At 44.7% G+C, this 15,722-nt stretch overlaps 1 protein-coding gene across 1 annotated transcript in view; it reads right to left on the reverse strand.

Annotated features, from left to right (window-relative positions):
* Positions 1–15,722, reverse strand: part of RGS10 (regulator of G protein signaling 10) — a 45,102-nt gene that overhangs the window by 24,314 nt on the left and 5,066 nt on the right. Inside the window, exon 2 of the mRNA XM_082267649.1 lies at positions 7,110–7,228. Within this exon, the coding sequence (XP_082123775.1) occupies positions 7,110–7,228 (119 nt within the window). The remainder of the gene's footprint in view (positions 1–7,109; positions 7,229–15,722) is intronic.

Consider the following 15,722-nt stretch of genomic DNA (forward strand, 5'->3'; position numbering starts at 1 on the left):
CCTGAACTCATCCTTAACCACTAATCTAAGGGGGCATTCTTCCTCTTGCTGATCACCAAATTAGGGTGACATCCTTTCTCCTACTCACCACCACCAATGTAAGGACAATCTTCCTCCCATTAATCACCAATGTAAGGGGGCATTTTTCATCCACTTAGACTAATGTACGGGGACATTCTTTCTCTCACTGGTCATCAATGTAAGAGAAATTCTTTTACCCGCTGACCACCAGTGTAAGGGACAGTCTTTCTCCCACTGACCACTAGTGTAAGGGACATTTTCTCCCATTGACCACTAACCTGAAGGCGGCATTCTTCCTCCAGCTGGCTGCCAATGTAAGGAGACATTCTGCTTTCCAATAACCACCAATGCAAGAGGCATTCTTTCTCCCACTTACACCAATGTAGGGGGGCATTTTTCCTTTTAATCTAACCAATGTAAGGCAGCATTTCCCCCCAATGACTACCATTATGAGGGGGTTTTCTTTTTCTCACTAACCACCAAAGCAAGGGATCATTCCTAAACAACCAATGTAATGGGGCATTCTTTTTCCAGCTGAATGCCAATGTAGAGTTATATTCTTCCTCTCAATGATCACTAATGTAAGAGACAGATACCTTTGCCCACTTACACCAATTTAAGGGGGGATTTTTCATTTCACTGCCACCAATATAAGATGGCATTTTCTCCCCAATGATTCCCAATATGAGGGGATGTTCTTTTTTCCCACTAATTCCAATATAAGGGGAGATTCTTCTTCTTGCTGACCACTATTGTAAGGGAACAATGTAAGGATTTGTACATTACAAACCCCAGAGCATTGCTGTCCTTAAGCTGTGCTGTACATTACATAGCACTGACCAGTTCAAACTAAACATGTTAAATCATAAGACTAAACATCAGTAGGCGGGGGGTGTAAAATACATCTTTGGAGTGGTAGAGTGTTTCCGGAAGCTGCATTTGCAATAAAGTTTAAAGGAAGTGAATGCGATGCGTAGAGTGACCTTAATTAACCTTTTTTTTTTTTCAAAGGTATTTCCACTTTGGCAGTCAAATTTGAGAAACCCCCACTATATGTTTGTTATGTGGTCCCATTTGCACAGCATACCTAAAAAATATTTAAAAAAATATACATTTCTTACCTTGCTAGTTGTTCCTTTGGAGCAGGTTTATACACAGAATGTACAAGATCAAGTGTTTTATCATACAATGCACCACCCAAGCCTTGAGATCTTTAACCCTTTGTTAGGACAGACAGTGTACATATATAGTTTACATTAATAATGAGATCTGCCAGCACAGTACAGGTGGGATTAATTACGGTAAACACAAATCCCAGGCACCTCTCCTTAACGCTACATAGAAGCAAAAGCTAAGTAGGTTTTCTTTTAGCAAGTAAAAAGATAAGCAACAATGTTTAAATGTTTAGTTATATTACGTGAATGTGACAAATATAAAGGTGTTACACCAATTTGGCTGCAAAAGTAGAAATGCACTTTAAGGTAGGCTCAAAGTACTAGCCCTCGGTCTATCCTCTGTGTGCAGAAAAACACATGTAATGTAATTTGCGCTGGTGTTTATGTGTGTCTGTGACACTCTAGTTTTGTGGTATAGTAATTAGGAAGAGTTTTATGGGTACAAGAACTGTAGCATATGGGTGCAGTGTATACTGGCAGTATTTAAAGACTCTAATTACCAATGTCCCTATAATATATGCCTGTTATTTACTAAAATACCGATGGCTTATTTTCTTTTTTCGGTGTGCCCAAGGGTGCTCCAGGTCTTTTAGAATCTTAGTTATGCCCCTGGTGAACATATCTGCTCAACACACCTGGCTCAGGACTGTACACAGTTCTTAAAAAGGACTGATATTATGCCTGGAAGAAATATTTACAGTGAGTCACTCCCCTCCCAGAATCTTCCAGAGAGACGGAGACTGTCTGACATTGGTCCTCAACCATGGAAAGTCCCTGCAGAGTGGTGGGAGCTTACCAGGTGACAGCTTTCTGGTTTTTACAATACCATCATGAATGTCACATGAGGTTGCTCAGAGAACTCCATGCACTATGAGATTTATCCAAGTCTAACAGACAATTCTAATCAATGGGAGTCTTGCCGTTAAATACATTCTTGCATGTCTAGAATCCAATTAATATTTTTTAACAGTAGAAAAATAGATGAAAGGTAGAATAGCTAAGTGAAGATGAAGCATTGTGCTACACACCATCAGGGCAGGCAGGTCACTTCCTCAAGGCGATGCACAAAGTTGGATCTGCAGTAAACTAGTCTCCGTACTTCATCTGTTTTGGAGCACTGCCAGTGCTCTTTGCATCTGCATTCGATTGTGCAAAATGTACTTTTCTGTTTCTCTCTGCAAACCACAATTCTAAATTAAAAGAAGTACATATGGTGGCTGACATTAATGACTCCTCCTTCTGAAAAAGCTAGCTAGCTGGCTGTCTTGTTTAAGTTTTGACCTCAGTACTTTCACAGTCAATGACCTGGAAAACATATAGATGTGACAAACTTCTCTGAAATGTTCTGTATGATTGTTCCAAGTCTAAGCCACAGCCAGATAAAAAGCATTTTCGGGAGGAAGGCAGCAATGGAGCGCACATATTTCTTTCAAGTACTTTATATGTGGCAGCTCCCCAATGGGTACACATGGCGGCTCTAGGGACATTTTTTGAGATAATTGTAGTGCTAAGGAGCCCCTGGAAATTTGACCAGGTTCTTTCCCAGTGGATTGCTGTGCAGCCAGGCACATGCCTAGTCACTCTTCTTCTCAAATAATAGTCTAGGGGTGTTCTTTTTGTTGTTTTGTTGGAATAACTGGGATAGGTTGAGGGAATTGAGCAGGATACTCCAAAACTAAGAACTATGTACAGGTTAAGGACAGTAAACTCCTTTCTGGAAAGCTGAAGCAGAAGTCCTTGCAATAGCAAACTGTGAACTTGTAGTAGAAGCAGTCAAAAGCAGACTTATTTCTTTAGAGCACCAAGAGCAGATAGACAGCTCTTCAAGACACCAGCCAATTTCCCCTTTGGTCAAACACACAACTGGCTCTCCGGCACAAGAGGGGTGGCAGCAGCCCAAAAATCTTTATGATCTCTCACAGTAGTCTGTATTCACAAACTGTCCAAGGACAGTTGGTTGCCTCTTTCCAACTTTCAGGCGACACCTTTCTCCAGTGATACCAGACTGGATCTTAAACAGACAGCCCCTCAGTCAGCTCTCTTTATCTACAGCATCCAGGCCCTCAGATCATCCACTTGAGGCCTCGCAAACAGCAAGCACATGGCAGCATTGCCCTAGAGGGCAGCAAGACGTCCAGGCTGGACCTTCCCTCTGCAGGCAAAGACCCAGAAGCTCAGTGGTTAAGAGTATTTATACAGACTTCCAGCAGCCTTCAGGGTCCTGCTCCCTAGGATTGGCCAGGGCTGCATAAATATTTATACTGCTTTTTGCATTGCCCCACACCTATATTCCAGATAAATCTACAGCTCTCTTGAAAACAGAGGGTGCAGTCAAACACTGATCAGACCTAGCTGAAACACTGAACAGACCTAACTAATCAAAGGCAGCTGCACTGATTTCAGTGAGCACAGCTATATTTACCTAACAAAACATGTACAGCTCCATTGGCACAGTAAGCCAGCACTTAGGCAATAGATGCAATTCACTTGTACAATTTTCCTATAGAATTACTAAAACCATATAATATGAGGTCAAACCTAAACACTTTCAGTTTGTATGCAATCAGGCAGGCCCTTGTACTACATCGTTGAAGGTAAATCTAAAGGAAATTGAATAAGAAAATTGTATAAAGTATGGCCAGCCTAAGGCCCCTTTCACACTAGCGGACCATTCAGATCCGCTTGTCAGTTTTTCAGGCGGAACTGAACAGATGCCCCATGCATCTCTATGGGGCATCGGATGTCAGCGGAGACATGTCCGCTGACATCCGATCCGATCCATCAAATCTGGACAGATGGAAACCCTATTTTCCATCCGTCCAGCGGATGGGATCGGATGAGAACTGACAGGTGGTCCATTCTCATCCGATTCCCCCATAGAGAACAGCAGGGACCTGACAGCTCTGTCTCCGCACACAGAGCGGACTTAGCGGGGGATCTGCGGATCGATCCCCCACTGAGAAAAATGGAGTCCGCCGACGGACTCCCATGTGTGAAAGGGGCCTTAATCTAACTAATCCTAGCACCTATCTAGGAGGGTGCTACACAATAATACAGCGACTCCCAACCAGTGGCTCAGGAGCCATTTGTAGCTCTCAGGTATGTCTGGATAGTTACCGGATCATCTGCTGTGTTCTACACACATCTTTATCGGAATCAACATCATATACAGTAATATTCACTATTGATAACTATAGTTTGAAAGCCATCGTTTCATGTATAGGGTTATGTGAAAAAAATTGGTTCATAAAGGATGATTGGGAACCCTCTGTCTCTCCCTAGAATTACTCTGTTCTGGAACAGTTAAATACTCAAATCCAAATATTTTTACATTCTGCTTTTTGGCAATGCATCGGCCTCGTCCGACACGTCTGAACGTCATAATATTTATAAAAGGACTAAAGTGACGGATTTTCTGCTGGGCGGGTCAGTAAAGTAAGTTGGGGGTGCACTGATCTCAGACTTTGAGACTTGGTGGATGGATTTCTTTAGAACTCCGCATCCAGGACAGATGGCTGCTTCTATGCTACACCTCAGGCTGGATTTGCCATTAGGCACACTAGACTTGTGCCTGCAGGCAACTAGGGCAGAGAGGTGGCTTTTCTCAGTACAGTTGCTTTGTTGCTTTGGGCATCTACAGGCCCTAGTGCTGGAAATGTAGTCGTGCCCTCACCAGTGTCTGCCATTACACACAATCCTATTGGAGTGAAGAACTGAATCCAATGAATTGAAACAGCCAATCCTCAGTTTTTATCTAATCTGTGTCTATAATTGGTTAGAGCATAATTGGTTAGAGGCAGTTTTTCCCTTCTAATTTCCTATGACCCAGTTCGGTGATGATAAAGACCAGCTTTTCTCTACTTTTTTTGTCCAAGAGTAACCCCTGAAATACATTTTAGGTTTCGGGGGACCCCTGCAATTCATCAGGGGTCAGTGGGAAAATGCGACTTAAGTGGGGTACACACTTGTAGAAAATCTGCCGAAAATTCCCGTCCGAGGTAAAATCGTACGATTTTCGGCTAGTGTGTACACAACTTTCAGCAGCCGATGCCGACATTTTCAACAAAAAAAAAAATGGAGGGACAAACACCAAAATTTTGATTGTCCGTCTCCAGATGACCAATTTTCGTTTAATATGTATGCAGTACTTCCGTGAAAAATCGAATACGAAAGACCGCGCATGATCTGAAGTTGCTGACGACCCGGAAGCCTAGGAACAAATGTCCCAAAAAATCAGACGAGAAGTTTGTGAACATTTGTGCACTGTCAACTAAAAAGGGTTATGAACGCTGAGCAAGAGAGAGAAAAATCTGAGGATATTTCGTCCGATTTCCGTCAAGTGTGTACGAGTCTTTACATTGGTGGTCAGAATGACACATTTACAGACAGATAAAAACATAATTGATGTCATGCTGCTGGGTCTGTCAAGTGGCCTTGGCTTTAGAACTATGCAGGCACCATCATAGGGTAGGTCAATCAGCCACATGTCAAGGAACCCCTACCAACCACTGGAGGAACCCTGGTAGAGAATGGCTGATATAGACACCGCAAGCCTCAAAGTGAAAATCGCTAATATAATTCCTGTAAAGCTTTATAACAAGTAAAGTTGGCAATAGCCAGTCCCATTATTCATCCTATGAGTTGGCTAGTTTAGAGGCCTTGTGCATGCTGGAGGATGACAATTTAAAAAATAAACCCCCTTTACAGTATGGGGTACAGAGCCCCATTATCTCCATCAGCTTTTATTCTGGAGTCAACATTGTTCCTATCCATCCAGCTACAGAATTTCATTTTGTTAAAGGGGACCCAATTTTGAAAAGTTAAGGAGCTTTTCTGTGTTAAAGGGAACATTTGGAAATGTTATGGCCTTAGTGGTACCTTGAAAACTTTACCTTTTGTCTGTAATTCCTCCTAAAAGTTAGCAGTACATCATCTAAGGCATTGCTGACCAGGGACGGCCCGTCCATTGGGGGCGCAGGGGCACCGCCCCCCCATCTATGTGTCTGGCCCCCTAATCTACATGCAGGGCACCAGACGCATGGATTCCAATGGGAGATTTTTTTTTTTTTGAAGCATGTGACAAGAGCCAGAGGCTCTAATAGGCTTCAGAAAAGGGTGGGTTCGGGCAAAGTGCTCTGCGCCCTGACCCTCCCTAGTTGTATGACAAAAGCAAATGAATATTCACTATTATCACACTGACTCTCCTCCCAGCCAATCAGGAAGCGGGTCGTGAGACCCCTTTCCTGATTGGCTAAAAAGAGACATGATTTAATGGCCATTGGCCAGGAAGAGGGAGGGGACATATGGCCGAGGAGACTAACAGCGGCGCTCGGGGAAGGAGCAGGTAAGGATGCTGGCTGTCAGCCATCCATCCCGGGAGAGGGGAGGGCATGGTAGAGCAGATTGCCGGCTGGCCAGCCGGCCCGCGCGCGGGGGGGGGTGTTGGTTTTGCCGCCCCCCCAAAATGTTTATTCACTAGCCGCCACTGTTGCTGACTCTGCTAGATGTATCACATTTTGAGTGAGATTTGGTGATATCAGTACTGTGCTATTCATTGTTCTCCTTGCTGGAGAGGACGTTGTACCTGAGGACCTGCAGTGCAAGAATCTTCCTGCTTCTGCTTCTTCCATTCTATGGATCTGTGCTTCCTCCACCTCTATCACTACCCGATCAGTCACCAGATCACCCGTCATCAGGGGAGGTGCTCTGACATGAGGAAACAAAGCCCTGCCTCTAACATGATTGCTGCATCTACTCAGAGACACAGTACAGAACAAGGCATGGTAAGTCAGTAATGAGGAAAAGATCAACCGTCGGGAGACCACAGGCAATACTAATGACAAATCTTTCCTTTACCCTTTGGTTTTTGTCTGCACAGCTTTCACAGTAAAGATCTTCTTTAACATCACGCACCTTAAATGCCTCTACACCGTCTGGATCTTCCAGTAGGCTGTCCAGAGACGAGCACCACTTCTGAGTCCCTTTGAGGTTTTCATCTTGGACATGATTCGACCCATCATTGCTGTGAATTTCTAAAGACAGAATCAAATATAGAACCATGAAGACAGCCAAACAGTATAACACAATGTTTATCACTGTCTCAGCTCAGGGATGACCCTCACAGCATATTTGCTATCAGTTCTGCCTTCTTTTTACAGACAGCAATGGAATCCTGGCAATAGTGGATGTGTATGTAGCTAAGACCCCCTATCTCAGGTCTGTGTCAGTATTTAGGAGAGTAAGAGGAGCAATGTTTTTATAGTTCAGGACCATGATTCATATACATTGGCATGGCTGGTAAGATGTGTTTACAGCCTCCCACACAGCCCTGGTTGCAGCAGAAAGCAGTAAATGTGGTCAGAGCAATGTCGGTTAAATGACAAGGACTTGTGTCTCATTATCTGAGAATGATGATTAAAGTGATAATGTGATCACAAGGCAAGAGGGCATCTGAGTGCCCACATGTCACTATATCATCCCACAGCCACTTCCTGGCAGCGGAGAATTTCTCAATGTTTCCAGGCTGGTAATAAAGACAAGACATCAGGTAAAATGCCTGATACTCAAATATTAACTATATACTACAATATTAGTGTATCATCTCTTCCTTTTCTCTGACTTCACTAGCTGCATGCTTGTTCCAGGTCAGTGACAAAAATGAATAAAGCTAGAAAGTATTTTCAGGAGGAGGTTGATGAGATGATAGCTCGCCTTCCTCGCCTTTTCACCTGCTTAAAAAATTGCAGGTAAAAGCACAAAAATTATCAATTTTTTTAAATGCATATTTTCAGCATTTTACTTTTCTGTAAACAATTTTTTATTCACTTTCAATGTGACCCAGAACTTGTTACAAAATGTAACTAGTCAATTTGCAAGCATAGCTCACCACTCTCCTCTTCTAAGAGTGTCTAATTACTATCTGTGCTGGCCCAGCTCCTCCACAACTCCCCTCCCTACATAAACCGTTATGCGGAAGCCAGGATAGGAGCAATGGGGAAAGCTACAGAATGACACAAAATGTAACTAAAGGCACTTTGCATAGAAAAGGGAAGGGTTATACCCTTGTCAGTTTATTTTTTTTTGCCATCTGTGTCCCATTGGGGAGATTTCCTTTTACTTCCTGTCCCATAGCCAAAACAGAAAGTGAAGGAAAATCCCTCCAAAGCGAGGGACTGTCATTGTGGGTTATTAGAACTAGTGTCCCTATTGATAAATTTCCCCTCTATTAGGGTCCTTTCACACGAACGATCCGATCAGATCCGCCTGTCAGTTTTTAGGTGGATCTGATCGGATCCTCCATGCATTCATATGGGGCAGCGGATGTCAGCGGAGACATGTCCGCTGACACCCGCTGCCATCCGCATCCGATCCTGTCCGTGAAATCCAAACGGATGGAAACCCTATTTTCCATCCATCCAGGGGATCGGATTGGATGGGATCGGATGAGAGCGGACAGGCGGTCCGCTCTCATCCGATTCCCCATAGAGAGCAGCGGGGCTCTGACACCTCCCTCTCCGCACCAGTGCGGAGACGGAGCTGTCATCCGCCTGCTTAGCGGGGATCGGCGGATCGATCTCCGCTGAGCAGAGAACGATCCGCAAGGGAATGCGGACCGTGTGAGGGAAGCCTTACTGTTCTAAAGTCAGCCCAAAATTTGGAATTTCCTTTCACTTTCAGTGATAAAAGTAAACAGCACAAATAAGGTGAATTTCTCTAATAGGGATGCAGACTGCAATAAAAAACTGACAGGCGTTCTAATCCTTAAAAAAAAAAAAAGATATATATATATATATATATATATATATATATATATAATACAAAAGGCAAACTTTTTTTTTTTTTTTAGATAGAGTGGAGAGGGATTAAAACACCTGTCAGTTTTTTTGTTTTTTTTTTTGCAGTCTGCATCCCCGTTAGGGGGATTCACCCTATTTATCCTGTTTACCTTTATCACCGACAGTGAAAGAAAATCCCAAGTTTTGGGTTTTCGCCAGAACATGAATACAGAAGAAAACTTCCAATGGGGGCTCTAGTTCCAGTCACCTTCAGGATAACCAGTTATTTCCTCACTTTGGAGAGATTTCCTCTCACTTCCTGTTGTGGCTATGAAACAGGAAGTAAAGGGAAATCTCTTCAATCGTACACAGATGACAAGGGTTATAACTTATAGCCCTCCCTTACTCTATCAAAGTTTTGCTTTTAGTTTCACTAAAGCTCTGAGTCTGCTGACATCACATTCAAGATGGTGGCACCCTAGGGTTGCTACCTCATCCCTTTAAACTGGAACACATAATAATTGCACAGGTTCTGTGGCTGAATAAGGTGGTAATTAAACTTGGTGCCTTACTTGCATTAAATTAGCCTCAGAACCTGGAATGAGGTGGCAACCCTATGGCACCCAGAAGTTTTATAAGTCTGCACATGGGGGCTTTTACGGGCAAATAACAATCATAAAATGCTTTAAAAGCAGATAAAATCTTAAGCTTCATTCAAACATGTGTTAAGGCCCGTATAACGTGAATGTGCCATTTTTTTGCAGTGTGTCTAGGCTCCAGGTGCTGTGTGCAGGCAGCCCATTGGGGACTATTAGGACCAGGGCTTTTGTTCTCAGAAAATAGGTGCAAGAACTCAACCACGGTCCACACACACACACACGCCCTCAAAGCCACATCAAAAAGTGGCTGTGGTCAAATTTCACTAAGAGTGGAAGGGTCTTAAAGGGGTATTAAATACCAGGAGTGCATTAGATACAGAGTGCAGAGTTCAGGGGTGTGCTATGTGCAGAGTTCGAGGATGCATTGTGTACAGAGTGCAGAGTTCAGTTGTTCGCTGCATACAGATTGCAGAGTTCAGGGGTGCACAACGCACAGAGTGCAGAGCTTAGGGGTGCGCTATGTGCAGAGTTTGAGGATGCATTATGTACAGAGTGCAGAGTTCAGTTGTTCGCTGCATGCAGATTGCAGAGTTCAGGGGTGCGCAATGCACAGAGTGCAGAGTTTAGGGGTGCGCTATGTGCAGAGTTCGAGGATGCATTATGTACAGAGTGCAGAGTTCAGTTGTTCGCTGCATACAGATTGCAGAGTTCAGGGGTGCGCAACGCACGGAGTGCAGAGTTTAGGGGTGTGCTATATGCAGAGTTCGAGGATGCATTGTGTACAAAGTGCAGAGTTCAGTTGTTCGCTGCATACAGATTGCAGAGTTCATGGGTGCGCAAAGCACAGAGTGTAGAGTTCAGCCTTCTTCCATAGCTGCTTACTTCTGCATTCCCTAATCACATTTCACTTTCACCCCTCTTCAGTTATGACCTCTGCATGCAACCTCCCCTCCAATGCCCCTATATTCTCCCCCCTCCTTAAAAGCTCCACCATCTTCCACCTTACTTTTGTTGTTGCATTAAGCTGAAGCACCCAGCCAGCTCTAGTACCTCCCCGCACACTGCAGGTGGCTCCACCTCTCTCACTTGCAGGGAGATCATCTAGTGGGGGTGTCGGCATCCGCACTGCACCACAGGCACCTGCATCTCCTTTGTCCCCATCCTGCACTTAGTGGGAGCCACTCAGGAGATCAGATCTATGGGAGCCATTTGGGAGACAAGCTGTCACTTGTAAACACAAAAGCTGGATTTCTGTATTTACAAGTGATAGTGGTGAGCAGGGAACAGAGGGCCTGAGCCAGAGGTGGTGGAACTGAGTTCAAACTGAAAAAAAAGCCCTGATTAGGACGCAGAGACTACACAGACACAGCCATCAGTTCTAATGTGGCAGGCGTGCAGGTGCAAGTGACTGGCCCTAAATGTAAACAGTGTGTGATTGGTGCCGCTCACCTGAACCCATGCGCCTGTCACATTAGGATCAACTGTTGTGTCCATGCAGCTGCTGCATCCTAATAGACTTCAATGGTCTGCCTGCATGCAGCACCTGGAATCTAGACACACTGCAAGAAACGGCCTGTTCAGGTCATATGGGTCTCAATGCCCATGTGAATGAGGCCCTATGAGAAGATTGTGAAATGAATGGACTGGTGACAGGGTCTCTTGAAAGCTGATTAAAAGTACAACCGGCTGACTCTCTTTTTGCCATCTGGGATTGCTGTGGCTTGAAGCAGGAATACATCTGAGGATGAGTAAGGCTTCTGAATTATATGTTTAAAATAAGGACATGGAAAACATAGTGAAAAGAGAGGTACAGTAAACCCCCCTCCATTGCGGGGGTTACGTTCTGGACCCAGCTGCGAAAAGTGAAAATCCGCGAAATAGAAAAACCCTATTAAAATGCATTGTAGGCATGTTTTTTTTACTGTCACTGTACATGTAAAAAATTTTAAGGTCTTTAAACACACTTTTAAAACAATAGAAACTCATTTAAACACATAAAAGATACTGAGAGACATAGCAAGAGCTATGGAAAACACAAAAATATTTCAGTTTCAATGATTTATATAGTAAAATAACATTACAAAAAAAAACGCAATATACCGGGACCGCAAAAACTGAACCGCGATGGAGCGGGGGTTTACTGTATAGCCAAAGCTATTTGGCCTATACTTCTCCTGTAGGCAGGTCCGTAACAAGGGGTGGGCAGGAGGAGCAGCTGCTCTGGGCACTGTGGTATCATGTGGGATGGGAAGGATACCACAAGGAGATTGGGGGGGATTTGTGTTGAGAATGCAAATTTGGGGGTGGCAGGGGGTCGAAACTGTTCTAGGAGGGCAAATTTGGGGAGGTGTGCTAGGAGTGGTGATTTTGGGGGTTTTATGTTGGGAAGGGGGGTGGGGAAAGAAAATTTGTGCCAGAGGGATTTGTGGGGTTTATGCTATAAAACTAATATGGTAGAGAGGAAATTGTTTTTCTTGGGGGGAGGGGATTTTGTGCTAGTAGGGATGATTGGGGGATATTTGTGCTTGGAGAAGAAAATTGCAGTGGGGATTTACGCTAAGATGGGGAATTGGGGGAAGGGAATTTGTGCTGGAAGGGGTGGGTTTGGAATGGGGTGAGAGGATTTGTGCTTGGAGGGGAAATTTTTTGATGGGGGGGGGGTTGTGCTGGGGGCATATAGGGAGAGAGAGGATTTGAGCTGGGTGTTTAGGGGGGTGAGCATGCAGATTAGTGCTCAATTTTTTGGGGGGGAGAGATTTTTGCTAACACATAATGCTCATACATCTTGGGAGGGGCGCAATTTGGCATGTTCGCCCTGGGCACTGGATGACCTTGTCCAGGCACTGCCTGTAGGTCACAGCAGTGCAGTTCATTCTGCACTCCTGTGACCTGTTTTCAGCCGACAACGGGCTGAAGTCCACTGTCGGCTGACATCCTATATGGTCGGGATCCTCCTGGATGCCTGGACCAGCTTCTCAGCGATCCACTGCATCTATGTTGATATGAGTGGGACTGGCTGGACAAGGATGCAGGAAACACCTGTGTGGGACAACATGCACGGATGCACGGGGGGTACTGTCAGGGATACATTTTTTTTTTTGTTTGCATGCTAAACTATTGTGTATCACTGGATTATACATCTATGAAAGCTTATCTTGAAAATGTAACGGTTATTGCAAATTATAAAAGTATTACAAACAGAACTCAACTGTGTTGTTGCAAGTGCACTAATACAGCTATAATTACCCTACAAGTTCCATACGTTACAGCTACATCATATTACTACTGTCCTTCATGGACACATACCTGTAAGGCAAAATGCTAAGAATAGGAGAGAGACAGATTTTGTGCTAAAAAAAGAAATGAGGTTATTCATATTTAAGAGAGGTAAAGGCTAGAAATGAGAAACCGTAGAGTAGAAGAGTAAATTATGAACACAGTATAAATAGGGAGATAAATACACATGATGCCGACATAGAATTTCCTCTGTATCAATCACATTAGCCCACATCCACAGTATGTGGTACACAATGTAAGAAGAACATGGGAGTCTTGGAGAGGGTTAAAAGGAGGGCAACTAAATGAAGACAAGACATGGAAACTCTTACTTATAAGGAAAGGTTAGAAAACCTGGGTGTGTTCAGTTTGGAAAAAAGACAACTTAGACGTAACCCAACATGTTCAAATATAACCAAGGCAAATACATAGATATGGTAAATTAACTTTTTGTTTCAAAGACTGTGCAGAAGACATCATTTGAACATGGAAGAAGGATTTTAACGTTCTATCGTATATATTATGAAAATAGTTCTCCAACACAGATTACACCATCAAGGTAGGACTGAGCCAAGGGGAAGGCATAAGAGTCGGCTGCCTTGGGCAATTTAGCAGGTGGGGGACATAAACAGGGCAACACCTGCAACATATACTGTATGACTAAAGTAGTTTACAGCTCATAAAGGGCTGGTTACAGTTTGAATTTTCACCCTAGGTGCTAAAGGAATGCATCAAGGTACATGTGTCACCAGTCCTTTCCTCTGTTTGCTGCCCAGCAACCGACCACCACTGCTCCCTGAACCCCCTGCCCCTCCACTGGATGCAGTGTTCCTGAGTCCTTTCACCCCTCTTCTGCTATTCCTGCAATCTTTTGCCCCTCCTCTGTGCATCGTTCTCTTTGAACCTCATAACCCTCTCTTCTGCGTGCAGCTCTGTAAACCAGCTGCCTCTCTCTTCTGTATTCTGCATCTAAGACCTCCTGCCATTCTCCTCCACTCACTGCCTTTCCACCAATTTTCCCACCATACTGCTCCTAAGACTTCCCACCACTCTGCTCCACTCATTGCTCCCACCACTCTCTTCCACTTGCTGCTCCCAGAACCTCCCACTACTTACTGCTCCCAGGACCTCCCACTGCTCTCCTCCACTTGCTGCTCCCTGAACCTTCCACCACCCCCTCCACTCACTGCTCCTAGAGCACAGGTGTCAAACACAAGGCCCGAGGGCTGAATGCGGCCCCCCAGGCCATTTCATGTGGCCCTCGCACCTCTCCTGCAGCTGCAGCAGCCCCCGTGTCTCTGCCTCCACCTTGTCTCAGTAGTCATCAGCAGAGAGGACAGAACCCTTTGCCAGATCCTGTGCTTCTCTGTGCTGCTGCAGAAAGGCTCCTCTTTGCCCCCCCTTCTCAGCAGTTTGCATCAGAGAGGAGGGCAAAACTCCTCCTACAGATCCTGCACCTCTCTGTGCAGTCACAACACCCCCTTGTCTCTGCCTCCCCTGGTCTCAGCATTCAGCAGACTCTGTAAGCTGACTTCAGCCCTCCTCTGATCCTCCTCCAGACTTTGCACTTTCTTCTTCCCAGATCCACCCGCATCTTCTTCCTGGCAGTTTCACAAGGTAAGGGGTGCATTGTGATGTAAGAAAAGGTGGGTGACTCTTGATGGTGGGGGGGCTCTTGACATCTCATGTAAAGGTTTAAGGGGGCGTGGGGTCCGCTGGACATCTAATTTTAAAGCTATAACCGGCCCTTTGAGGGGCAACCTTAATGCTGATGCGGCCCGCGATGAAATTGAGTTTGACACCCCTGTCCTAGAGCTTTCCACCACTCTCCTCTCTGTCCTGCTCTCAGAACAGCTACTCTGCCCTTCTCCTCTTTGATATATATATATATATCTACAGTATCTCTCAAAAGTGAGGACACCCCTCACATTTTTGTAAATATTTTATTATATCTTTTCATGTGACAACACTGAAGAAATGACACTTTGCTACAATGTAAAGTAGTGAGTGTACAGCTTGTATAACAGTGTAAATTTGCTGTCCCCTCAAAATAACTCAACACACAGCCATTAATGTCTAAACCACTGGCAACAAAAGTGAGTACACCCCTAAGTGAAAATGTCCAAATTGGGCCCAAAGTGTCAATATTTTGTGTGGACACCATTATTTTCCAGCACTGCCTTAACCCTTTTGGGCATGGAGTTCACCAGAGCTTCACAGGTTGCCAATGAAGTCCTCTTCCACTCCTCCATGACAACATCACAGAGCTGGTGACCTTGCGCATCTCCACCTTCCATTTGATGATGTCCCACAGGTGCTCAATAGAATTTAGGTCTGGAGACAGGCTTGGCCAGTCCATCAGGAGAGGATCATGCTCTGCTTCAGTATGTCACAGTACATGTTGGCATTCATGGTTCCCTCAATGAACTATAGCTTCCCAGTGGCGGCAGCATTCATGCAGCCCCAGACCATGACACTCCCACCACCATGCTTGGCTGTAGGCAAGACATACTTGTCTTTGTACCCCTCACCTGGCTGCCGCCACACACACCTGACACCATGTGAACCAAAGAAATTTATCTTGGTCTCATCAAACCACAAGACATTGTTCCAGTAATCCATGTCCTTAGTCTGCTTGTCTTCAGCAAACTGTTTGCGTGCTTTCTTGTTCATCATCTTTAGAAGAGGTTTCCTTCTGGGACGACAGCCATGCAGACCAATTTGATGTAGTGTGCGGTGTATGGTCTGAGCACTGACAGGCTGACCCGCCACCCCTTCAACCTCTGCAGCAATGCTGGCTGTACTCATGCATCTATTTCCCAAAGAAAACCTCTGGATATGAAGCTGAGCACGTGCACTTAACTCCTTTGGTCGAA

The sequence above is a fragment of the Pelophylax lessonae genome (assembly GCF_965119305.1).
Source record: "Pelophylax lessonae genome assembly, chromosome: 9".
Taxonomy (NCBI): domain Eukaryota; kingdom Metazoa; phylum Chordata; class Amphibia; order Anura; family Ranidae; genus Pelophylax; species Pelophylax lessonae.